Genomic DNA, 25,671 nt, shown 5'->3' on the forward strand with positions numbered 1-25,671 from the left:
AATACATTGATTTACAAATACAAAATTAAAATTATCTGTATAAAATAAAAATATAGGAGGAGAAAGAAAAGGAAGAAGAAGTTGCCCAGGCCAGATCATATGTTTTAACAATTGAAATGATGTTTAAATAAAAAGGTCTTTACCTGGCACCGAAAAACCAGTAACGACGGTGCCAGGCGGACCTCTTTGGGGAGTGAATTCCATAGAGTTATGCTGATTGGAGTAGGCTGCACTGCCCAAGATGGACGTTCTCTGACTCAATTCTGATTCACAGGTAATGCTAAGCTGCAGTGTGATCTCTTGAAATGTAACTCCATCCCCATAAACCAGTTATAAACCACTAATAAAAACTAAGCTTTGTAGAGTATACTTGATTTAAATAATGGCGTATGGTCTGGACTCAGAACCAAGGGATATCCCTGGCTTGTTTGTCTACCATGAAACTGTGAATCCTGGTAAGAGCAGCCTGAAAATGAAACTGCTCTGAAGCCTGGCAAAATGGGCAGGAGAGCAACAAGCAGAGATAGGGGAAGTAAGACCTGGGGCATCTGTAAGACAATTCATGGCAAAATCAGCAGATCATGATTAGTATAAACCATGGCTTAGTGTTCTGTGCAAATGGAAGTCCAATATGAGTACACACTGCCAAGAGATTTGTTTTTCCTTTCTCCACACACGTCTTCCAGTCAGCTCAAATACAGGAAATGACTGTCGATGTCTATATTCCGTATTTTCCCCTCTGTTAGGACTTGGTCACAGTATCAGTTCAGAAGGGCTGGCCCATGGCACTGTGTTGCCCGGGGCACATAACAAGATGACCTCTCCTTCCGGTTCCACATATAAAAGATGACTGCACTGGCAGTTGAATTGATCCTCGTCCACTGCACCTCTGGAAAGCAGGGATCCTTCTCAGCACATATTGCTCCGTGCTCCAACAGCAGCCTGGCACTTTCTACCCTCAGCATATGCTGTCTGAGGTCTCTGCCTCAGTCCGTCTCATGAGAGGGCCAGTCCGGCAGCTCAGGGCCAACCCCGCTCACTCCGTACCATTGCCTGATTATGTTGCATCATGTACATGTGGCCTAACTCTGAAAGTGAGCAGACTTCGCATGATTTGGCACCATGCTTTCCAGGTACCAGCCATTCCTTCGGAATGATTCCCACAATCCTCTTCGCATGCATCCATCTTTGTTTGGCTTGGCCTGCTTCAGCTATGCACATCAGACTTATGATTTCTCTAGAACTTGTTCTCGTCCTTTCTGGATAAGGGGAAATTGGAATATGTGGGCTGACTCCACTGACCCCCATCCCCTTTTTGTGGTGATCTAAGAAGTCAGGAAAGAAGTCAGGAAAGTCAGCCCGTTCTTACATGGAGGCCAACGATGGATGCTGAAACGGTCATATAATGGATCGGAGTACACGGACCATCCTTGATTCTGAGCAAGTGCTTTGGCCTAGCAAAACCAGGAGCAGGTCCCACTCAGCTGGAACAGGGTTGCTCCAGATCCGTCACCCAGGCTGGGCTGGCTGATTCAAGTGGGGAACAATACATTTCCCCTGGGAGCCAGCTCTGCTTGTCAGCTACACTGCCTGGGCTACTAGAGGGAGCGGCATATCCACTCTATTTGCTGGAGTCGCCATCAACCAGCAGGTCATTTGGGAGGCTGGTAAGGCAAGTCAAAAGGTGGGGCTGCAGGCATAACCTCCTTTCCTGGGGGAAGGGGGGACAGTTACTTCTCGTAAGTGTTTCTGAGACTGGATCTCATTTCCTCTTATTGTCATATTTCTACCAACCCGTCCTGAGATGCTAAGGACCCATCTCTTTAAAAGAACGATGATGCTTTCCAGTCGGAGGGAAATATTAAACATCATTTTAGTACGCACACGCCTTCCCAGCACACCCAAATAAAAGACTGTGATACTGAAGCTCTGAATGAACTTGGAATAATAGTGACGTCTTCCAAGCTGATGATCTGGAGATGGGGGCAGAGGGGCGGGGAAGAAAAAATGCACATTAACGCTCTATCGCTGGTGGATCGATAGATAATCTGTCCGCCTGTCTCCCGCTGGATAAATTACTGAGTAAATGGCACCGGGATGTTTGGGGCATACAATGTGTGATCATACGTTAGTAGCTGAGGCTGCTGGAGTGGGCTTAGCTTTCATTTATACGTCAACCACGATGACTCCAGGAAGGAGCCCTTCGGCGCTAGGAAACAATGGCACTTTCTGACATTTCCTTCCAGAGAAAGCAGCAACGTTTCTGTGCTATAAACGGAGCCATTATAGACAGCCTTAGATGTGTGGTCTGTGCGTCTTGTACGGAAGGAGAGAAGCTTTTCCTTTCAACCCCTTAATTCCAAGCCTTCCATGATCATGGGCCTCATCATTAGAGGTTTGATGATGCTTGTTTATATACCACTGCATCATGGTGGTGAATACACACATTTTCCAACCTGCATCACCTGCTTTCTTCCTCCCCTTTTTGTACACGCCCGTGCAAATACAACAGGCCAGGAAAAAAGTCTCTCTCTGTGTGTTCACTAATTCTTTGTGCATGCATTTTAGCTGCTGTCTCTGTCGTTATTTAACCAGTAAAAATTGCTTTTCCAATAGTTATATTTCTGAACTTACCCTATGCAGATCTGAAGAAAAGCAGGGCAGAGTTTACATTATCGGGATGCACAGATCAAATATTTGATTTGAATCTTGATTTGACACTTTGGAAAATAGCCCAATTTGACTCAGGATGATTTGGAGGCTGTCTAATTTGATGTGTCATGATTTGGATGTCTGAAGTTTTGTTCCTCTGCTTGATTCTCCTCGGAAATCAACCAATGACCACCCCTCCTTTCCCCCAACCCCCTTTTCTTTCCCTCAGAACAGAAAGGTACAAGAATAGTAGCTCCCATTTCTGTTTGGGGAGGGAGATCACCTGACAATGTTTCAAAACATAGATAGAAGGTGTCTTTTTTCTTTGTTCCTTTTATTTTTTTTAAACCTGAGTCAGAGAGGAGGTGTGTGAGCACACAAAGCAACCTTTTCAGCTTCTTTCAAAACCCCCTTATTGTCTTTCCAGCAATCCATTAAAAATGCACCCCCTGAAGATGCCCTCGTGGAGGAAAAATGCAAAATTTCAGAATGATGGTTTTGGGGTGGGGGATGTTAGCGGGTGCCTTCAGCTGCTTTCAGAGTTGATTTTATGGGGAGACTAAAGAGAGAATAACTACCTGTCTCCACACTCACACGCACATATAGTATGTTTGCATTATGAAGGTGTCTGTAAGTATGGAGGCTGTCCAAAATGAAACAACAGTTGGGTCTATGGAAGGAAAGCTGTATTGCACTCTGACAGGTGTTGGACCACAATGGCCTGTCACAAAAGACATCATGAATAAATGCGTACATGTGCACAGGTAGTGTGCATTTCTGGGCCAGGCTGGCTGGCACCCTGAAGGTCACAGGTGCGCCTTGGAGAAGAGAAAACGGCGGGACCAGGGGGCAGGGAGGGGAGAAGGCTGGGGCATTGACGGCGGTCAGCAGAGTCCCCAGGAAAATGGCTGTCTAGGGAAAACCCAGGGAATGATATGCAGAAGTGGTAGGGAACACTGCCCCTCCACCCCCTTCAGGACATGGCATGTGCCAAAGACTCCATGCTCAGAACCTTACATGTATCGCAGGCAGGGCAATAGGATTGCATTCCCCACCTCTCTCTCTCTCTCTCTCTCTCTCTCTCTCTCTCTCTCTCTCTCTCTCTCACACACACACACACACACACACACACACACACACACACACACACTGTGTGAAGTTTTACTGTGAATTTGTCCGTTTTTATAATGTCTGCAGCCATATTGGTTTGTTTGAATAAAAACAATCCAAACATGGAGAGGATAATCCTTTATTAGGACCAAAGGAATGATTACAAAGTGCTCTGCTAGCTTTGTAGGATGTCCTTCTTACTGGATTTATATAAATAAAAATAGCAAAATCTCTCTCTCTCTCTCTCTCTCTCTCTCTCTCTCTCTCTCTCTCTCTGTGGGCAAGTCGGTGTGTTTCTTTTGATCACACACCACTTGTTGCCAAGTCTCTATAGCCTTCCAAATCATCAGAGCTGCAGGAGGATCCAACCTGACTTGGTCACACCCCTCGCCAGTATCTCCTGAATCTTTCCGAATCAACCCCAATGGTCGTTTGCGGGACCTCTGTCTCCCTCTTGCACCTCACCTTGCAGATCCCCGTGTTGCTCCCAGCTGCAAAACTACAAACTGGGGAACATTGGACCTGGGGAGCACACACTTGGCTTTGCCCCCTTGCACAGGAGCTACGAGCTGATCTCTTTAGAATTCTCCAGCCGTCGACACATGAGGAAAGAAGCCCTCTGGTGGCACTCCCTTCCTTGAGCTTTCCCATCATCCTGCACTTGCGCAGGGCAGCAAGCTCAGCAGGACAACCTCTTGTTTCCATGCAGGCTCTATGCAAATTCCAGGACCCTGATATTCCAGGCTTCTGGATCATGAGTAGAGCTTCCATTTATAGAGGTGCTTCTCCTGGCCAGGCCATCAGCCTCGGTGTGTAGGGTGACAGATGTCATGACAGAGGGTACGGGAGTCCTGCTCTCATCACATTCGTCAATTCGTTCACCACTCACTCACTCTCTCATTCATTCAAAACCTTTAAAGCTGGCTATCTCTGGGTCCAGGATGGCTCTCTTCAGGACAGGCCTGATCACTGTCTCCTTCAAAGGGGCAGGGACCTTTTCGAGTTGCTGATAACCTCCAGGACCCAGGTGCATATCCTGTCTTTGGCTCTGATGAGCAGCCATGAGGGGCAAGGGTCGAGGAGACACGTGGTGGGTCAGATTAGTCCAAGCACCTTGTCCACATCCTCAGGTTTCAACAACTGAAACTCATCCAATAAAGATGGGCCAGATGGTGCTCTGGATGCTTCCTGATCTACAACTATGTCAACTGTGGAGTCCAGCTTGTGGCGAATCCGAGTGATTCAAAGCCATCACAGCGAGCTGTTGATGGTGTGATGAGGTCCTTTTTGGACCCAGGCCCTGCAGCACCCGAAAAAGCCCAGCTGGACAGCACTGTGAGGATGCAATGGAAGTGGAGAAGAATTCCTTCTTGTCCGCCCTCACCACCACAGCATAGGCTCAGTAATGAGCTCTACCGTGCTCGGTCAGATTAGTCATGGGATTCCCTCCACCTCTGCTCTAGTCATCTCCCAGCCTGCTTCATCCCCCTCGTGCCCAAGGACGGCCTCTGCCGATGGGAGAAAGGAGTCCTCCAGGTTGTGGCAGGCATCCTGCGTGATCAGTGTCAGTCCGTGCCTGGGGACTCGTAGCTGGTTTGTCACCTGTGGTGTTCATGGAAATTTCTGGATACTCAGCCCCATCCAGTGAAATCTGTGCTTATTTTAGGTAAGAAAAGGCTGCATTGTCGTTCAAGATGTAAAGCGCGCCATTTAAATAAAGTGTGGTCAGAAGACAAGACATGATCAAGACATAAACAATGTTCTTCCAAAAGGCAGAAAAGTGCATACCCCTAAGTCACTCAAAGCTCTTCTTTTTTAAAGTAAGAAATTTAACGCGAGTCTCTTTTCTGTATTTTTAAAAATTGGATGATGAACTGTAAAATATTTGTCCCCTCCCTCCCAACTTCCTTTTAAAATCTGCACTGAGGATTTCTTTGCTTTGAGACTTCCTGCAAGGGGAAAAATGTTTTAAGTGGAAGTTGCCTTTATCCTCCACCTAATGTCTGCCAATGTGAGCCTTGTTACTGTCGTAAGGAACATTTTCCTTCTGTCCTCAAGCTGTTTTGCTGCTTATTATCATGTTTAACATCCCTGCTGCCTGGCAGGATGGAGATTAGAAGCTCTTAATATTCGTTTTATAGTGAGGAGTATTGCCAGATATATATATATATTTCTTTTTCAGAGCAAAGGGTACAGTGCAGGGATATAATGCATTAGCACAAAACTTCGGTGCGATCTACTGAGTCACCTTAATCTCCCCTCTTCATCCTTTTATGATTTGTTTTAAAGTAATCTGCTGCACTCAGCAGTTATCGCCTTAATAACGGAGCTGAAAAACTTAATAGGGAAACGAATGCTGCAGCTATGTGGGGACCGAAGCAAATAGTTTTACCGAGAGAAGTCTGCATTCCCCAAGATGCTCGTCTGTGCAGGCCCATGGAAACACAGAGGTGCTCTGCGAAACACTGGGACAAGATGTCCCAGCAGAAGCTTCAGAGGGCAGTAGGACTTGTGGGGGTTCAGTGGGGACAGAACGATCTGGGGAAAGGAGGTAGATACTTCAGTCCTCTGTCCCAGGTGCACTAAAGAAGTAAGAGGTCACCCACGCCCAGTGTGTGGAGGCAGAACAGAGGGTTGCGTGCTGAGCCCAGACAAGAAAGGGGAAGGGAGAAAGGAGATCTCCTCAGGGAAAATACTGTAGGAGCAAGCTGGCATCAACTGGGAACTGGGGCAGGCCTGTAGACGGCCTTGAATTATGGGACGTGTCAAAAAATTAAGAGGGGGCGCCTTCTGTTGCAGGCCTTTTAAAGACGAAACTGTACTCCTTCTTGGATTGTTTTCGTTACTCACTGGGGGGTTACATGGAGGGAGTCTACCCAGGCCAGATGGAGGTACCGAGTGGGCTTTTTACCAAAAAGTGTGGGTGCTCCGTGAATCCTTGGAGACATCTGCCATGGCAAATGCGATTCCCAGGCCTTGCTCGTGTCTGGAACGACTCCTCCCAGCTAGGCATTGAGGAGGAGAGGGAAAGGGAAGCCGTGTGGATGCGGGTGTGCGAGGGAAGAGAAAACGTGGCAGTGGCCCCTGGGGGAACTGGAAGGAGGTCATGGAAGTGGTGATGGAAAGAGGAGAGGAAAAAGGGGGCCACTGGGGGAGGAAGGGGGCCCTTGGCAGCAGTGGGAGAAGGGGAGGAAGGGGAGGGTGGCAGCAGTGATGGTGGGCAGAGAAGAGGGAGGGGGAGGGTGCAGATGAGCCTCCTTGCCAGAGGAAGAACTGGGTTACAGCAGAGTGAAGAAGCGCATAGAATGGGGGACCTTGGGGAGGAAAGACTGGACACTGGTATCAAAGGGCCATTCTTTTTGATGCTGATGCATTTATGTTGATTCGATCTCTCTCCTTCCTGCCTAAATTGGCACTCCTTCAGCTGATGTTGCAGCTGGAACGTCCATAATATTTTTAGGAAGCCCTATTTTGTTGGGATGAAAGCCACACTATAAGTGGCCGTGAGAGGTGTTGAAAGAAAGCTTCTGAACGGGTTGTACCTTGATTGATCCCAGTGTGCGCTTGTCCTAAATACATGCCCTAAATGTTCACAGATGATGTTAATGAGAACATTTGCGCAGCACTGCAAGCAGGCTCCTCCTGGGCAGACAAGCCTTCCCTGATTTATTTATTTATTTACTTACTTACTTAAAACATTTCTATGCCGCCTGCCCTTCCCTGCCCTTCCCTGCCCTTCCCTGCCCTTCCCTGCCCTTCCCTTCCCTTCCCTTCAAGGGTAGTGATCTGTTCCCACCAAAAGTCAAGGTTCCGGAGCATCTTCTCTCAAACCATCCAGGCAGCTTTGGCTATTCCTCACTTTAGAAATAAACTTGACAACAAACGAGCCTTGTCTGTGCCTTGGAATGTTTATAGCTGTAACTTGGTTATTTCAGAAAATATCCAAAACATTTTTTCAAGAAGTGAACAGTGTACACAGAGCAATGCTGAACTTGTCCTATGCTTATGCAGGCTGTTGTTCCTAACTGGCTTTTTTCACTGTGTGTTATCTTTTCAACAGACTGGAAGGAAAGAGAAAGGTGACCCCCTGAATATAGCGATTGACAAGATGACCAAGAAAACGAGAGATCTGCGAAGACAGGTACTTGTTGCTGCATGCTGAGCCAATTGCTGGTGTTTGCTTGTATGTTGGCTTCTCTGGCGGAGGTGGGTAGAGACCTGTTTCCCCCTGTGATGGAGGACAGAATGTGCTCCAATGGAGCCAAGCTCAGGGAACCAAGGTTCAATTTGGATGCCAGGAAGCACTTCCTGACAATCAGTACCCCAAGGGCATGGAATGGGCTTCCACGGGAGGTCATTGAAGCCCCATCGGTGAGAGTGGCAAAGGATAGGCTGGACGTGCACATGGCAGGCATGTCTTGAGTGGAGCTGGCTGGAGTCAGGGGTCTGATTACATAGCCCAGGAGACCCCTTCTGACTCACTCTGTTTCCATGTTTCTTAAGAGAGCCTTCATTGGTGGCCAGATGGATGGCCAACTGCTGAAGATGTGGTAGATCTTTGGAGAGATGTTCTTTCCCTGCAATCTGAGTGTAGATCCTTTTCTTTGGAAAGCACAGAGATCTAGTTGAATCTAAGGAGTGGACAGAAGTGTTAATCTGTAAATGCCACTTGCCAGTGCCATGAGCATTAGTTTCATTTGGAGCACGATCAAGTCTGGATGTCCGTAACTGTCCAGACTTGGAGGATTACTGCCAATCTGTACAGCGGGAGTCATGTGGGAACAAAGCTGCTGCCCCAGAGAGTGAGGAGTGGAGGCTGCCGGGCTGCCAGGTTAGCGCACATTGAGGCAGTGACTGCCTCCTGCCCCTACCCCCAAAAGCCCATCTCCAAGGTTGTTCTTGGCACCTCCATCATGGTTCATTCAATTCTAGCTGAAAGGGTATGCGAAGGATACTCCAGTTTTGAAGTTCCAGCTCCAAACCAGGTTATCCTTCAACCTCTGAAAAATCTCATGCCCATCTGGAATCTGTTTTGTGACAATCAGATTGTTCTGTTATTTATTAAAAGATAAAATATCCACATATGCCCCTTCTGCTTGGCAGCTTTAAGGGTGGAGAGTCAGACTTCATTATCTGAAGATGCCTCCAGTTGTAGACCCCAAAATGAGAGGTTGGGCTGAGTCTAGGATGGATCCCCAGCCCTCCCATTTCTCTTCTGAAGTCCTACAACTGACTTCAGTATGCACATTTATTTATTATTAGATTTATGTCCCACTTTTTTCTTACAAAGAACTCAAAGCAGATTACAAAATTCTCCTGCTGCTCTCAGTCTGATGAGGTAGGCTGGGCTGAGAGTCTGGGACTGACCCAACACCACTCAGGAAGTTCCTTGGCTAAGTGAAGTGGGGACTGGCACCCTTATCTCCTGGGTCTGACTCTCACCACATCCATCTCACACTTCAATGCTCTCCCTTTGATAACAATGAGAGAAAATGTAACAAAAAAGATGAACTGGTGGGGGGAAAACCAGTGGGGAAAGATCCCTCGTCACCCGGCCCGACCCCTTCTGGACTTGCAGGGCTTCCGGAGCTGTGGCAGGGAACGGGCACCCATTCATCTCTGCCACTTTTCAAAATGGACAACTCCTTTCTGCAGTCTGTTTCAGGCAATGCAGCAACTAATTTTCAGGTTTATCTTTGGGAACGTGTATGAACTATGGGATTAATAAAATGATGCAAAAATAAAGGAAATAATAATAATAATATAAACTTTTTCTGTTCAGTAATTCTGAACAGATATTGAGAAATGCTCTCTCAGAAGCTAGCAGCAGACATCAGAAACTTACCTCATTTTACTGTGAGGCAAAAAATAATAATAAAAAAGATTATAGTTGAAATCCTAAATTACCTGGGATTAAATCCACTGAAAGCAAATAAAAATAAAAATACTAAATATATATAGGGCTTCACTATAGCCCACCCAGTTATGCTCTCTGTTCAGTGTGAACTTGCAAGGGGATTTGACTTTGGGAAATAATTCATGACTTTGCAATGAAAAAGGCCAGAAATGTGAAGTTTTACTGTGCATTTGTCTGTTTTTATAATGTCTGCAGCCACATTGGTTTGTTTGAATAAAAACAATCCAAACATGGAGAGGATAATCCTTTATTAGGACCAAAGGAATAATTACAAAGTGCTCTGCTAGCTTTGTAGGATGTCCTTCTTACTGGATTTATATAAATAAAAATAGCAAAAGTGCTCTCTCTCTCTCTCTCTCTCTCTCTCTCTCTCTCTCTCTCTCTCTCTCTCTCTCTCTCTGTGTGTGTGTGTGTGTGTGTGTGTTGGCTCATGATAGACCAGCTGCCAAGAAACACAGAAGCAGAAACTATAATTTCAGAAATGTCAGAAAGTAATTTCAGAATTAATGCAGAAATATTTTTGCATGATTCATGAAATTGTATGGAAGGGTTGGGATTGTGGTAGGTGTTCTGGGATAGCCATGTTGCAAGGTTGTAACAGACCCTCAAAATGATGCTCTGGGTTTCTCTACAGAGTCAGGCCAAAATGTGAACTGGACTTGTGTGAGCACTCACATCTTGTGCATTGAGCATGAAAGTCTGGAAAAACTGAATAAGCTTACGCGACTGCCATGAAAGTTGGGGATTGTGTAAGGATGTGCAACCAAGCATGCTTAGATACCTCTGTGCAGACCTTCACACTCAATGCACAGTAGTCTCGGAGGTGGCCAGATGTGCAGTGATGCTCAGGGACAGTGTGTGCTTTCTCGCCCCCATCTTATCCCCAGTTTGACTGCAACTGTGTTCAGCTCATAGCTTTCTGGTCAGTGGGGTGAGGCACTCAGTTTGAACCAGCATTCTGAGCTGTCAAGGTAGACCAAAGTCCAGTAAGAAGAGGGCTGATCAGTGGGATCTAGGGATGAGAGGAAGATCTGAGGCTGCAACAAGGCTCGGGGTTGTACTGAATATGCTTTGCTGTGCAGAGAAAATCTGCATTGGTGGGGAAAAGAGAAGCAAGAAAAAAGAAGGTTTGGAACCAAGGTGATGCTTGGTGGAGCTTCATACAGCCTGAAGGGGTGGTTTTGCAAGAAGATGAGGTGAACTGCATGCCAGATGATGCAATCATCGAATCATGACATTGTAGAGCTGAAAGGGGCCAAGAAGGCTCTCAAGTCCAACCGCCAGCTCAATACAGGACTCCAGCTTCAAGATTCTCTAACTGATGGTTGTCCAGCTGCATCTGAAATTGTAGAAGACTCCACAACTTCTCTAGGCCGTTGGTTCCTACTTAGTCTTATAGCTCTCCAGGATTTTTTAATTTTTTTTTTTTAATTTTAGCTCCAGCTGGTAATTCTGGAAAGCATGTGACAAGGACAAAACTTTGCAAGCAAAAGGCCCTGGATTCAGTCATCAGCATTGCAAGGCCACAGGCAAGAAGGATCTTGGAATTGCTGTAGATCACAAACTGAATATGAGTCATCAGTGTGATGTGGTTGCAAAAACGGCAAATGCTCTATTGGGCTGCAAACAGTTTGTTCTGCTAGGTTTTTCACAGCCTCTTGCAAGATCCGCAAAGATATTGTAGGCGATGTTTTAAAAATCTATTTATTTATTTATTGGGGATATTTCTAATCTGTCCAATCACTCTGTGTCTCTGGACAGCTTACAAGAAATTCAATAAATACAACAATGTAAATATCATAAATACCCCAAATGATAATTAAAACTATTAACCCATGCCTGAAGTAAAAGATAACTAAAATCTATTAAACATTAAAATATTGGACGAATAAAAAGGTATTGACCTGGTGTCCAAAAGCATATCTCACAAAAGGCCGACACACAGAGGAAGGCCACAATCTCTTCTCGGAATGCAGGGCATGGAATTGCAGACTCAAGCTGCAGGAAGCCAGATTCTGACTGGACATCAGGGTAAATTTCCTGACTTTTAGAGCAGTTTTGCAATGGAACTCATGGTCTAGGGAGGCAGGGGGCTCTCCCACACCAGAGGCATTCAAGATGCAGCTGATTTGCCCAACACTGGAAAGTGAAGAACCACCCACCGACGAACTGATCCTAAAAAAGTTCTTGGGCTGTGCAGAAATGGACAGACTGACTTTGTCATTGAATGAGCAAGAAGATACTGATTTCTATCAAACTTGGGACTCTTTTTCTTATTGGCTAGAGAAACGGGACTTCGTATAGATTTAAATATGTTTTTAAGTTATCATAAATAGAAAAAATGTGGGGGCTGACCCAGCAGGTCTGATGTTTCTGATGATTGCTGCTGTTTTTAGTTTTTCTTTGTATTAGGAGTTTGAATAAAACTTATTATTAAAAAAAGAAGATGCAGCTGGACAGCCCTTCATCAGGGATGGCTGACACCTTGATGGCTTTAACTTGGACTCCTGCGCTGAGCAGGGCGTTAGACTTGATCGCCTTCCAACTCTACTATTCTATGATTGAATGCTTCTCGGATTCTGTGACTGAGGTAGGGCTGGGGGGAAGCTCTCCCCAAAACGCTGGAGAGCCGTTGCTGCCAGCCATTATTGACAGTGTTGGGCTAGATGATCCTGAGATCCGATTCAGTAGAAACAGCTGCCTGTGATTTCCCAAGATCACCTGCAATTCATCTTGCAGCCAATTAAGCATCCTTCCAGTGGGATAATGGTGTGTGTGTGTGTTTGGGGGTGAGGTGTTAGCTGGCAGGCGTTTTCCAGGTGTAAGCGTGTGTACTGCATGCATCCCTTCTGCATGTCACTCAAGGAGGGAAGTAAGACACAAAGCCGGGCTGTGAAAAGAGTGCAGAGAAGTAAGCAGTCCTGTCACCGCAGAGATATAGAGTGCTCGCCGTTGCTTCTTCCGCTGCATGGAGAAGACAGGGAGTTTTGAAGTCTGAATGGAAGTTGTGCCAACTGGCAGGATCCTTTGCTCTTCTCCCGCAGACAAGCTTGTCAAACAGAACAAAACAAAAGTCTCTTTCATTGCCGGCTGTGGCAGGCAGAAACATTCACAGCAGCAGGGGTATCCCCCGCTGCCACCGATTTGGTTTTCATATTTTATCTCTCTCGGAAAACACAAAAACAACAAAAAGGAAATTACTAAATTGGTAATTTCTAAGCAGCACAAATTGTCCTCCAGCAGCAGGGCACACGTGACTTCTGAGAGACTGATTATGTGGTGACATCTGGAGATAGATAAGTGTGGAGGACAAATGAAAAAAGAAAAACAGGCGTGTTTTCACACAGGTTATCAGTTGGTCCAGGCCCAAGCTAATCGGCACATTCTTTGGTGTGGATCCCACTGCTGGCCACCTCTCCAGCTGGCGTGACCCAAATATTCTAGCTGTTACATCTATCACTCACATGGCTTCTTCCATCTGCAGCGAACAGTTTCTGAGCCAACAATTATGTCGGCTTTTCCTTTTTGCTTTTGGTTTCCATCTGCTGTCCAGGTTAGGCAACGTCTCTTCAAAGAGCCTGATCTTGTTCTTGGTGGACACAATTGTTATTTGTGGAAGTAGCAGAAACTGGGCTTGGGGTTCCGGCAGTGGTGGCAGAAGGGAAAGGAAATGGGCAAAGTCTCTGGACGTCTGGCTGTCCCTCTATAAGTACCTCAAAGGCTGTGACAAAGAGGGAGACCAAACTCTCTTCTTGCTGATGCCAGAGTGTAGAGCATGGAAGAATCAATTCATAGAAACAGAGCGAGTCAGAAGGGACCTCCTGGACCATCTACTCTGACCTCCAGCTCCAGCCGGCTCCGCTCACAACATGCCTACCATGTGCATGTCTAGCCTATCCTTGAACACCCTCACCGGTGGGGCCTCAATGACCTCCCGGGGAAGCCCATTCCACACCCTCGGGGTCCTGACTGTCAGGAAGTGCTTCCTGGCATCCAAATGGAACCTTGGTTCCTTGCGCTTGGCTCCTTTGGAGCGCGTCCTGCCTTCCTCCACAGGGGAGAACAGATCTCTATCCATCTCCATGTGACACCCCCTCACATGCCTGTATGTCACCAAAAGATCCCCTCTGAGTCTCCTCTTCTCCAGGCTGAAGAGACCCAGTTCCCTCAGTCTCGCCTCATACCCCATCCCCTGCAAACCAGCCACCAACCTTGTGGCCCTATGCTGCACTGACTCCAACCTGGCTATATCCTTTCTGTAATGAGGGGCCCAAAACTGAGCACAATACTCCAGTTGCGGGCGCACCAGAGTCGTATAGAGTGGTAGTAATACCTCTCTTGATCTAGAAGCCACACTTCTGGCTATGCAACCAAGGGTGGCTTTTTCCCTCTTGACCGACGAGTCAAGTTGTGACAACCCAGATTCCAATTCAAGTTGCAACAACCCAGATTCAGGCGGGACATCAGGAAAAGCTTCCTCACTGTCACAGCAATATGACAGTGGAACCAGCTGCCTGGAGGGGTGGGGGGCTCTCCCACACTGGAGTCATTCAGGGTGAAAGTGGACAGCCACCTGAGTGGGATGGTGTGACTTGGTATCTTGCAACACCAGGGGTTTTGGACCCAATGGCCTCCATGGCCCCTTCCAACTCTACTATTCTGTGATTGTGTGATTCTATGATCTCTACACCCATTAATATTACAGTGCCAGTTGGTTCTGGCAGGCCTGGGACAATACCTGGATGCAATGCCCAGTTTGTTGAGTCAGCCATGGGAGAGCCAAAAGTAGTGCAATGAATCTCCACCCCTTTCATTTCCTTGCCTCCAGGATCTGAAATGGGAATTTTTACACCCCTGGCCTTATTGTGCAGCATCCTAGCAGTTGGAGTGCTGTTGAAAAAAACATGGCGATGGGGTTTAGTTTTCCACAGCAACAGTTTGCTGTTCTGTTGTGCCCTGACTTTCATATCTGGCATTATGGCACCATTCACAACAAGCTATTTTTCCATCTGCCAATCTTCACAGTGACCTTTATGAAATTAATTATTTGTAACCCAATTCCTAGCAAAGAGATATTATTAAACAAGCTGCAAATTGCCATCAGAAAGATGGGATCTCTGTTTGGTTTAGCAGCTCCCGTGCTGAAGCTGAAGATGACACGCGCGTCCATTAATGAGGTCTCCAGGCTATTCTGCCAATATCTGTTCTTCTCTTATCTAGCCCTGTGCATGCATGGCAGAAAATGTCTTATCTGTTTATTTATTTATTTCCGAGTCTTGCTGCCTGAACAGAAAAAGAACTAAACTTGGTTCATAATTTTTGAGAAAATATAGAAACTTAGAAACAAAGAGAGTCAGAAGGAGCCTCCTGGGCATGGTGGGCATGTTGTGAGCGGAGCCGGCTGGAGCCGGGGGTCAGACTAGATGGCTCGGGAGACCTCTTCTGACTCGCTCTGTTTCTGTGTTTCTATGCCCCCTGGCTCCAGCTGGCCCCGCTCATGACATGCCTGCCAAGACCCTGAGAAGGTATCTGCCATCACGACAAGACAGTCCAAGTTCCACTAGGCTCCAGGGCTTCGCTTTCAAGCAACATACTTGTGCATGCAGCCTGGTTGCTTCCACCACTACAAGTGGCAGTCGCTAAAGAAACCACACACCTTCGTTCAACAGCTTGTTTAATGCGATGTGCAAACCAGAGCCCCTGGCTTGTCTCTCCTCATAGACTCATGGTTTGTTGTTGGCTTATTTCTCGAGCTAGTTGGGGAGAGGTGAGCTGGTCGACAAGTCACATTGACTTTGAACCACAAGCCCGTGGGTTGTTCTGCTGCTCCCACTTGCAGTGGGGGTGATCAGCACACTGCTTGTACACAGTGGCTGGGTTCAGACAACACAACAAACCCCGGTGGCTTTTTTTGACCATTGTTGGTCTGTTGCATTGTCCAAACTCCATAGTGGTATTTCACCATGGTAAATTTGGTCTTTAGAAACCAAAATAAGAAACCATGTTTTTCCATACCAACTATGGCTTGATGTGTTGTCTGAACCCTGGAACATGGTTTCCACAAGCCCGGCCTGCAGCTACCACAGAATCTCCTGAAAGAAGCAGTGACTGCAGGAGGCTGCCATCCAGCCGGCATCTGTGGATCACTGAGGAAGAGGCAAGCAACATGGCTGGGGAGGGATCTAGGCCAGTGTTCAATTGGATAGTTGCCAACTGTAGAAAGACTGAGCGGAAAGGATGGAATCCATGCTAATGTAGAATCCACTTGATTGTCTGTTAGGTACATCATGTTTAAAAAACTGCAAACTATTTTTTGACAATTGCAAAAATCCTGATTAAAGCACGCATTTTGGATTCAGATTTGAGTAGAAGTGCACATTTTTGAAGAAGCACATGTATAAATATGATTTTTTGTACAGGTTTTTAAGTACAAAAATGTTGAAATGGAACAAAATAGGTGTGTGAATGAATCGCTGCAGGACTGAAATGGACCCATCTCTCCCTAGTTAGCAGAGTTTTCTGCTAAATGCAATGACTAACTGGAACTTCCTTTGCAGCTCACAATGTTGCCGTTTGCATATTGCAAACTGGGCTTGCCAGATTAGGAAAGAAGAAAGAAAGGAGAGGCATGTGAAAAGGGAGACATCCTTCTCTCTCTCTCATAATGTCCTTGTGGGAGATTCAGGACAGAACAAAGCACGGAGTTTAACTATGGGATTCACTACCCTGAGATTTAGTGATAGCCACCAATTTGGATGACTTTCAGGGGGAAGTGAAAAATCCCAAGAAGACAAGGCCACTGGTTTGGACGGCTACATAAGTGCTTGGCTGAAAACAACCGAATGAAATTCTATGAGCACAAATGCCAAGTTCTGCACCTGGGGAAAAAAGCAACCAAAAGCTTTGTTACAAGATGGGAAACACTTGGCTCAACAATACTGCCAGTGAGAATGTTCTTGGAATTGTTGTAGGTTGCAAGCTGAAGATGAGCCAACCATGTGATGGCTGCAAAAAGGGCAAATGCTATTTTTAGGCTGCATTAATAGACATATCACTTACACATCACTAGTGAAGTACCAGTTCCCCTTTACTCAGCAGTGTTAGGTCTCATCTGGAGTCCTGTGTCCGGTTCTGGGCACCACAGTTTAAGAAGGATGCAGGCAGCTGGGAAGGGTTCAGAGGAGAGCAACAGGGAGCCAGTGTGGTGTAGTGGTTAAGAGCATGGGACTGGGACTCAGACGACCTGGGTTCTATTCCCCACTCGACCATGGAGCCCACTGGGTGACTTTGGGCCAGTCACACACTCTCAGCCCAACCTACCTCACAGGGTTGTTGTTGTGGGGATAAAATGGAGGAGGAGAATGATGTAAGCTGCCTTGAGCCCTTTGTAGGAAAAAGGCAGGATATAAAATAAATAAATAAATAAATAAAAAATGATCTAGGCACTGGGGAAAAGCCCTGTCAGGAGAGATTGAGAGAATTGGGCATGTTGAGCCTCAAGAGGAGATGGCGGAGTGGAGATATGATAGCACTCTTCGGGTACTTGAAAGGCTGTCACAAAGAGGAAGGACAGGATCTCTTCTTGTAGTTTGGGGTATATTTGTTTAAGGCTTAGATGCTCAAATGACTTGCTTTTGCTTATCATTCAGGAACTTTGTGTGTAATAATAATGATAATAAAATTTTCATCTAAGTGACTGCATGTTTCCCATCCATGTAGAGCTATCCCAGTGTGTTTATTCAGCCCCATCATTTGCAAGTTACAGTTGTAAACCGCAGTGTATCTGCACACAGCCACCTCTGAGTATTGCTGGAGATTGTGCCGTTAGTGGCAGCTGGACCTTGCAGCTACCACACACAATTCATTTACATTTTGCTCATTTGTGTACCACCCAGTAGCCCAAGCCCCCAGGCAATTCACAGAGATGCTGCTAAATATGAAATAGAAACGATGCTGATCCGAAAGGCAGCCTCTCCATTTCAGCCTGAGAGAGGGTACCGTCATTCCTCTCCTTCCCTCAAAATTACTCCTCCTGCTCTCCCTCTTTCCAAGTTTCCTTCCTGAGATGTTTATCACTGTGACATGGTGCTTCAGAGTAAATGGAGAGTGTGTTACCAGTGCTGATTTACTCTTTCAGGTCTGTCGTAATTTCCTTACTGCCTAATTACCGGGTTTGGATTAATTTACTCGACACAGAATGTTTACTGTGGCCATATGTTCCCGTGTTTCAGCTCAGCACACTCTGCTGTTTGCTAAGGCGTGAATCATGGATGGTGTTTGTCAGGACTTTGCAGGGCCGGGTTTCATCGCTGGTCGAGCTCACTGGCCTTCAAAGCTTGCACCTGTTCCAAAGCAGATCACAATAGCAGTGCTACGTTCATCAACCTATATGCATCCTTGGGCTTAAATGCTGGGTTGCAAGTCTGAAAAGGCTGGATGCTACACTCCATGAAAGAGAGCAGTCAGGCTGATGGAGGCCACCAACCACAAACCATTTTGAAATGCATTTAGCCCCATCTGCAAGGGGCTTCACTGAACATAAACATACACGCAACTGGAGCATTGTGTTCAGCTTTGGGCCCCTTGTTACAAGAAGGATATAGCCAGGTTGGAGTCAGTGCAGCGTAGGGCCACAAGGTTGGTGGCTGGTTTGCAGGGGAAGCCATGCAAGTCTGAGGGAACTGGGTCTCTTCAGCCTGGAGAAGAGGAGACTCAGAGGTGATCTGTTGGTGACATTCAGGTATGTGAGGGGGTATCACACGGAGATGGGCAGAGACCTGTTCTCCCCTGCAGAGGAAGGCAGGACACGCTCCAAATGAGCAAAGCTCAGGGAAGCAAGGTTCAAGTTGGATGCCAGGAAGCACTTCCTGACAGTCAGGACCCCGAGGGTGTGGAATGCACTTCCTCATGAGATGGTTGAGGCCCCATCGGTGAGGACGTTCAAGGAGAGGCTGGACATGCACGTGGTGGGCATGTCGTGAGCGGAGTCGACTGGAGCTGGAGATCAGACTAGATGGCCCCGGAGACCCCTTCTGACTTGCTCTGTTTCTATGTTTCTATAAACACAATACAGTCCTGCTTGAGGAATTTGCATGCTAAGTCATCCGTCAGGTCTCATCATTCGTTTCCTTAATCATTTTTATGAATTGCTTGGATTGAAGAATTTTCTGTGTGATGTACGAAAACAACTTCTTATAGAGGAGACAAGCTTACCCTCCTGAGAATGCTTGTTAGAAAACATACATTTTCAGCAATTGCCCCAAACCCGAAACATTATTTAGAGAGCCAATGTGGTGTAGTCATTAAGAGCATAGGTCTGGGACTCAGATGATCTGGGTGCTAGTCCCTGCTTATCCAAAGATATTAGGTGGGATACACACTGAATGAATAAATGATATAATTTGTCACAAGGAAGTTGTTTAATATACTGAAGATCCTTTAGTATATTAAAGAAAGTGGAAATGGAGGAAGGCTTATTATTATTATATTAATATTACATTTATATCCCACACCTGAGACCCCCAGCTATGGCTATGTGATAAACACAATGGATGAGTTCTCACCTTCACAGGAAGCTTAATCAGCCACGGTAGCTTGTTAAGCACGCTGCGTGTGCCGGCATCATTTCCTCCACCACTGTGGCTTGTTGGGATGTTCAGACATGCAGTCGATGGCTGGGACCCTTAGCAAACCCCCAGCCTGCCCTGAAGCAGAGCAGAGGTGGGCAAGTGAGGGAGGGAACGAATCAGCGCATGCACTCCCCTGGGTACCCGGCCCTTGCCATGGAAATATTCCTTTCCTGCAGCACTGCCCTCTGCTCTTTGGTCAGCTGCTCAGCACACGTACAAATGTTAATTTCACCTATTTTGCCATGCAGAAGGTAGGTGGTTCTTCCTGGAGAGAATCGCAGAGTGGGGTAAGGGAGGCGACGGCCACCCATGGGGGTCCCAGATGCTTTAAGAGAGGCAGTCTATCTACTGTGACATCAGGAACACAGCCAGTCAGATGAAGGTTTGCGGGACATAAAGGTTTGCCTCTTTTGAAGGGGTCACTGCCTCCCCTTGCAGAAGCAGATGAAAACCTCTGGTGGAATGAAGTGACGTCCTTCCACATGAGGCATCGTGGAGGGTCCAGTTTCATATGGGAACACAATTTCATACCAGAACACATTTTCGTCTTCCCTTTTGGAACTTCCTTTTGCTCAGGAAAAGAACCATAAGGAACCTCAGCTGCTCAGCCAAACCTCAGATTAGATTTCTGGGGATTCTGAGGATCAAATGTTGAAGTCTTTTGAGATAGACACCAAAGCTGTGCATGGGTGCTGTAAACAGGGACAGATTGTCCATAGAGAGTGAAGGATCACGTCATGCCCACTAGCCTTGGCTGTAAAAGCTGGACCATAAGGAAGGCTGAGCACCGAAGGATTGAGGCCTTTGAATTGTGGTGCTGGAGGAGACTCTGCGAGTTCCTTGGACCACAAGGCAATCAAACCGGCCAGTCCTAGAGGAGATCAACCCTGACAGCTCTTTAGAAGGCCAGATCCTGAAGATGAAACTCAAATACTTTGGCCACCTAATGAGATGGAAGAACTCATTGGAGAAGAGTCTAATGCTGGGAACGGTTGAGGGCAAAAGAAGGAGGGGACGGCAGAGGATGAGGTGGCTGGATGGAGTCACTGGAGCAGTGGGTGTGGGCTTGGGTGGACTCTGGGGGATGGTGGAGGACAGGAGGGCCTGCAGGAATGTTGTCCATGGGGTTGCGATGGATCAGACACGACTTTTCAACTAACAACAACAACAACAACAAGCCTTGTTTCACCAGCACAGGCAGGGCATGAGTTCATTCCAGTGTGTGATCTGAACTTTGGATGATACGGAGACTTTGTGTGTTGGGGTTGTACATGCACAGGTCTTTGTGTAGATAATACCTGGGAATCTGTGGTGATTAGGGGTTGTGGGAGAGTGAGGCTAGCACAGTTGTGCAGTCGGAGCATTCTAAATCATGGACCGATGGTTCGTAAATTGGGGAGATGGCGGAGTCTTTCAACAGACATGTATTGTGAAGGGGCCGTGTGTCCATCCATCTTCTCCTCTGTCCCACATTTTACAAGTCATTGTACATTCCTTGTCTGTTAATGATCACCTACTTGGGAAAAAAAGAAAACTTTGTCAACTCTGATTAAAAATCAAGAAAAAACTATACTAAGCGTGTGCACCATCACTGCACCATCATGATTACAAGATTAAATTAGAGGTTTCCTCTATTCCCTGATGCTAAATCCATCTACTTGGGAATAAGCACCATTTTCTTGCAGTAAAGGATAATTTATTTTATATATGATAGAATATATAATTTATACCAAATTATAAATTATTTATGCTTTATTTTTAACATTAAAGAGAGCATCTTTAACCATGTGTGTGCCTCCCTAGCTTTTGATTAGGAAATGTCTTTAAAAATAAGGAGGGAAAGGAAAAAGGGATGGCCAGCGTCAGATAGCCTTGATGGAGCCCAAACTTGCCAGATCTACCATATCTACTGGCCACTATCCATTGTCTCAATAGTCATCTCTGAGCCTCCTTCTACGAACGTAGGAATCAGCCAAGCTTGAGAATGCCCAAGTCCTCTGCATTCCACCTTGAAGCTGGTTCCGACTGGTCCATATCAGATTATGAGCTTTAAAAAAAAATTCTGTACAAAAACCAGCCTCTATTTCCATGCGTATTTTTCCAGGTATATGCATCAAGTGAGCCCACTTTTGAGATGAATGAATGAATGCCACTATTCATGTTGCGAGTTCGCAAATGTACATGCTTGGACGACAGATTGTGTCTGAGTCTTGCTCAGTCCAGAAGGTGCAATCTAGGTAAAATTCTGATCAGAAAGGAACAGAAGTGGGTTTATTGTGTGCTCCCGCCTCCAACGTTGCAGAGCCCTGTACCCGCGGTCCAGATCTGTCTGCATTGGTGGACCAGCATGTCCATCTCAACCCTAAACACACCCTCGTGGACCCTCTCCCCATTGCGGGAATCTGTGTTCTTCCACTAAAACATGATCCTTCCCTAATATTTTGAGAAATTCTCCTAGTGAGAAATGGTGTTCCCCAGACAAAACGTAATATTGGGCAAGTGGAAACGGTCTCTTTATCTCTTTCCCCAGGGCTGGTCAATACTGAGCACCACTCAGCGATTCATAGTGCTGCCTTAACCTTCCTGATGCTTATCACAGTCGATACCTTGATTAACGCTAATGCTTAACTTGGCGAACTTCAGGCACTGCCTGCCATTTAAAGCAATTAGTAAATATTTAATACATTCCCTTGGTTTCCCTACGGCCGCTTCCGCTGTGAAGCAGACAAAGAGAAGGGGGCCTGAACATACCATGCTTCTGTTGGAATGGCAGCCTCTCCAGCTCTGTCTTTCCATCACAGCATGGAGCCAAGGATGCTGGCGGTGTCAGTGCTACCTTAGGAGCAGCTCTGTGAGCCCTCCCCCAAATGCTGGTATGCCTATGAACTTGAAGGTCTGCAGGCACCCAAGTGCCACAGTGGCAATCTCTGCGGTCCACCCCTTGTAGCATGCATTCGCTCCAGGTAGCCATTTGTGGCTGTCTAGATTTGACACTGGGTTGCAGAAGGGAAGGAAGAGGCAGGGGCAAGGGCTGGAATATGTGTAAGTCCATGGTCTCAGCTTTCTTCCTCTTCCCTCACCCACCCACTTGCAAGTCTCTTTCCCCCTGTTCTAGGGCTCCGTTGCATCCTTGGAGGGCAACCAGTAAGAGTCTTTCCCTGCCGGATACAAGAGGGTAGGGCAAGGGCTCAGCCTTTGGAGTCCCAGCTCCAATACTGCAGGATCTGCTGGAGCTCTGGAAAATCTTATGGCCTCCCTGACAATGATGGGAGGCCATAGGATCGCTCCCTTAACAACCATGCTATAATGGGGATTTCTCCCTCTCCATCTCTCTCTCTCTGTGTCTCTCTTTCTCTCCTTCAGACAAATCACTGGCAGTCACCAGGTCACAGACCACAAGCAAAATTAGGTTGTTTGAAGGAGTCGTTTCCTAATTAACTTGGCAGCCAATGCACATGGCATAAGGCAAAGCAAAAAACAGTCAAGCTCAGGGGTAGGAAGAAGGTCAATCTCCAGATATTTTGGACTTCAATGGCCACCATTCCTGACCATGGGCCATGCTGTCTGGGAGATGAAGCCTCGAACATCTGGAGATTGACCTTCTGCCTATCCTTGATGTGCTTATCCAGGTTGTGAAGCTCTGCCGACGTGTCCTTGGTGGCTTACTTCGAACAGCCTCATAAATACTTTAATTCTCACTTCTTGGTCAGCCCAGGGACGGGGGAGTGGGGGGGGGGGGGGAGATATGAAACACCATGCTCTCTTTTTGTGCTGGGGTTAATTAAAATCCAGATGTGCATTGATGAAATGAGGCATAGAAAGAAATCCTGGTGTGTGATCATTTCAGGACTCCTTTTGCAAGATGCATTACAGAGCAGTCCTGCACAGGTTTATGGGAAACAAGTCCTATCTTAATAAGCATATGAACAGCTGCAGTCTTAATCTTCATTTGCATACCTGTCTGTCAGCAACATTAATGTCCTCCTTGAAGCTTCTGCTAGTAGCCAGCTTTAGCTTTGGGTAGGATCAGATGGGGCAGAAGGAGGAATACATACAAAAATGGGGGATGCACGAACCAGAAATTATGATCAACTGTACCCGAACCCATTCTGCAAGCTAATTTTAGCAGTTCTGCAAGTGAACGGGAGTAGAGTGTTTCACAGCGCCAGCTCAGAGAGAGAGAGAAAATGAAAAGGAGCAGGAGACAAGCACTTCTCTGCAAGGAAGGTTCTCCAAGATCATCTTAAATGTCAGTTTAGCTGGGATGCACATTACCATTCCCAAGAGAATGGATTGAAATCTACTTGTGTTTCCTTGATCAACATTTCACCTCCAAACTTGCTTTTAGCTGTTGCCCATGCTAAACTGTGAGAATGGAGCAAATCAGAGAAGCTATGCATCCAGCTCAGTTCTTTCCATCCATCATTTCTTCATGTTGATTTCTTTAATCCCCCATAAGCTATATGGTTTATTTTCTGAACATGATTCCTGCATTTTTCAGCTCATATCACCTGCAACCCGAAAGTATAATTTCTGCCTGCATGTATGATTTAAGTTGCACTGGAAAAGCTTGCTCGGTTCACACCAATCAGTACTGATTGCGCCCACGCAATGGCAACGAGTAATTGGATTGTCAGTGGGTTCTTGAGAAGCCACGCACTAAACAGGAAACATTGAAAGCAATGCTCTTTGTTGCAGTGGCACACAAATGTTCAGTACACAGTTGTTACTGGAGGACTCGGCAGCACAAGGCACTTGATAGAAGTTTAACAATGAGTGAGAGCTTGTCTCTCCTCTGCTGTCAGCGCTGGGACATCCAATTCCCTTCACATCTCTGGGTGTATACCTGTGTGTCTCATGCGTGCACAGAGATGTGCAGGGGAAAATACTGATACAGTGACGGACAGTATTACTCTTTGGGGTGGTTTGTCTTTCTGAATGCATCTAGAAGGGTGGCCAAACAGACACCAGCCTGGCGTGGAGGAAAAGGACCTTCTTTTCTCCCCTAAGCAGGAAAATACACACAAGCCTCTTCTCCTCATTGGCCTTATCATTATTCCAATGTATCTCACATGATACAGTGTCTGAAAAGATCCTGAGCACCTGTCTGGTTCCAGGAGCACCTAAAAGAAGTCTTGTTGGTTCCAAAGCACACCTGGAGGAGACTGTCCACATACAGGCCTTAGAATCAACTTCACCAAGGTCTGAACAAAAGATTCCCACACAACTTAAACCAATAGCGTGTGCTGCTCGTACAGAATAGCAGCGGTAATAATAATCTGTATCATATCCGTAAAAGATTTCCAGGTTTTACATATGGTAGCTCAGCAAGCCTTTCATCAACCTTGTAAGGTAGAGTGATATTCCTAATTATGATTGATAATTAATCGATAATTAATAATGGTAATATTATTGCCCAATGTTAGACTGGAGGGATCGGAATAGAGGCTTAGGATGAGCAAACTGCTCTTGGCTCAGGTCCTCCTCATGAAGAGATGGCTGGTGGAGATTTGCCCCGGGGCTTTCTGGCTGGCCACTTACCTTCTGGCTGGCCCCCTTGCATTGCCCACCTGTTGTGGCTGTGCTCCTCTCAACAGCTCTGTTTCTCTAACCGTTCCATCTATAAGTCTGCTGAAGCAAAAAAGCAAAGCATCTTGTTGAACCTGAAAGTCTCACACATTTGCTGTGGACTGCAGCCCATGAACCCTTCCGTCACAATCAAGGTGTCCGTTTTCAGGATCCCACAGGATTCATCATTGTTTTGGTTCTTTCTTCAGCTGGAGGGAAGGATGCTGGCCATTGTAGGTGCAACCCAGGGGGAGGCTGTGTCCTGGGGATGAAGGGATGCATTTCCCCCCACCCCAGACAAATCGCCATGAACAGTACTGCTGAAGGTACTACTGAAAAGTAATGTGTGGGTGCACGGGAGAGGAGTGGAGAACCTCATTTGCACAGGACAAATTTCTGGCCTGCTGCCAAAGTTTGTTGCTGAGATTTTGTAGTTCTTTAGTTGCGAAGTCATCCCCGACCCATCGCAACCCCATGGACAACACCCCTCCAGGCCTTCCCATCCTCCACCGTCCCCCGGAGTCCACCTAAGCTCACACCCACTGCCCCAGTGACCCCATCCAGCCACCTCATCCTCTGCCATCCCCTCCTTCTTTTGCCATCTATTGTTCCCAGCATTAGGCTCTTCTCCAGGGAGTCCTTCCTTCTCATTAGGTGGCCAAAGTATTTGAGTTCCATCTTCAGCATCTGGCCTTCTAAAGAGCAGTCAGGGTTGATCTCCTCTAGGACTGACGGGTTTGATTGCCTTGTGGTCCAAGGGACTCGCAGAGTCTCCTCCAGCACCACAATTCAAAG

The 25,671-nt window shown here is 46.6% G+C and overlaps 1 protein-coding gene across 7 annotated transcripts in view; it reads left to right on the top strand.

Moving 5' to 3' along the window:
• CTNNA2 (catenin alpha 2) overlaps nucleotides 1-25,671 on the top strand; it is a 510,292-nt gene that overhangs the window by 334,755 nt on the left and 149,866 nt on the right. For all 7 annotated transcript variants that reach the window (XM_044429090.1, XM_044429093.1, XM_044429092.1 and 4 more), the window contains one exon: nucleotides 7,823-7,903. In XM_044429090.1, the coding sequence (XP_044285025.1) occupies nucleotides 7,823-7,903 (81 nt within the window). The remainder of the gene's footprint in view (nucleotides 1-7,822; nucleotides 7,904-25,671) is intronic.

Source organism: Varanus komodoensis, unplaced genomic scaffold (genome assembly GCF_004798865.1).
Source record: "Varanus komodoensis strain SLA01 unplaced genomic scaffold, ASM479886v1 scaffold2, whole genome shotgun sequence".
NCBI lineage: Eukaryota > Metazoa > Chordata > Lepidosauria > Squamata > Varanidae > Varanus > Varanus komodoensis.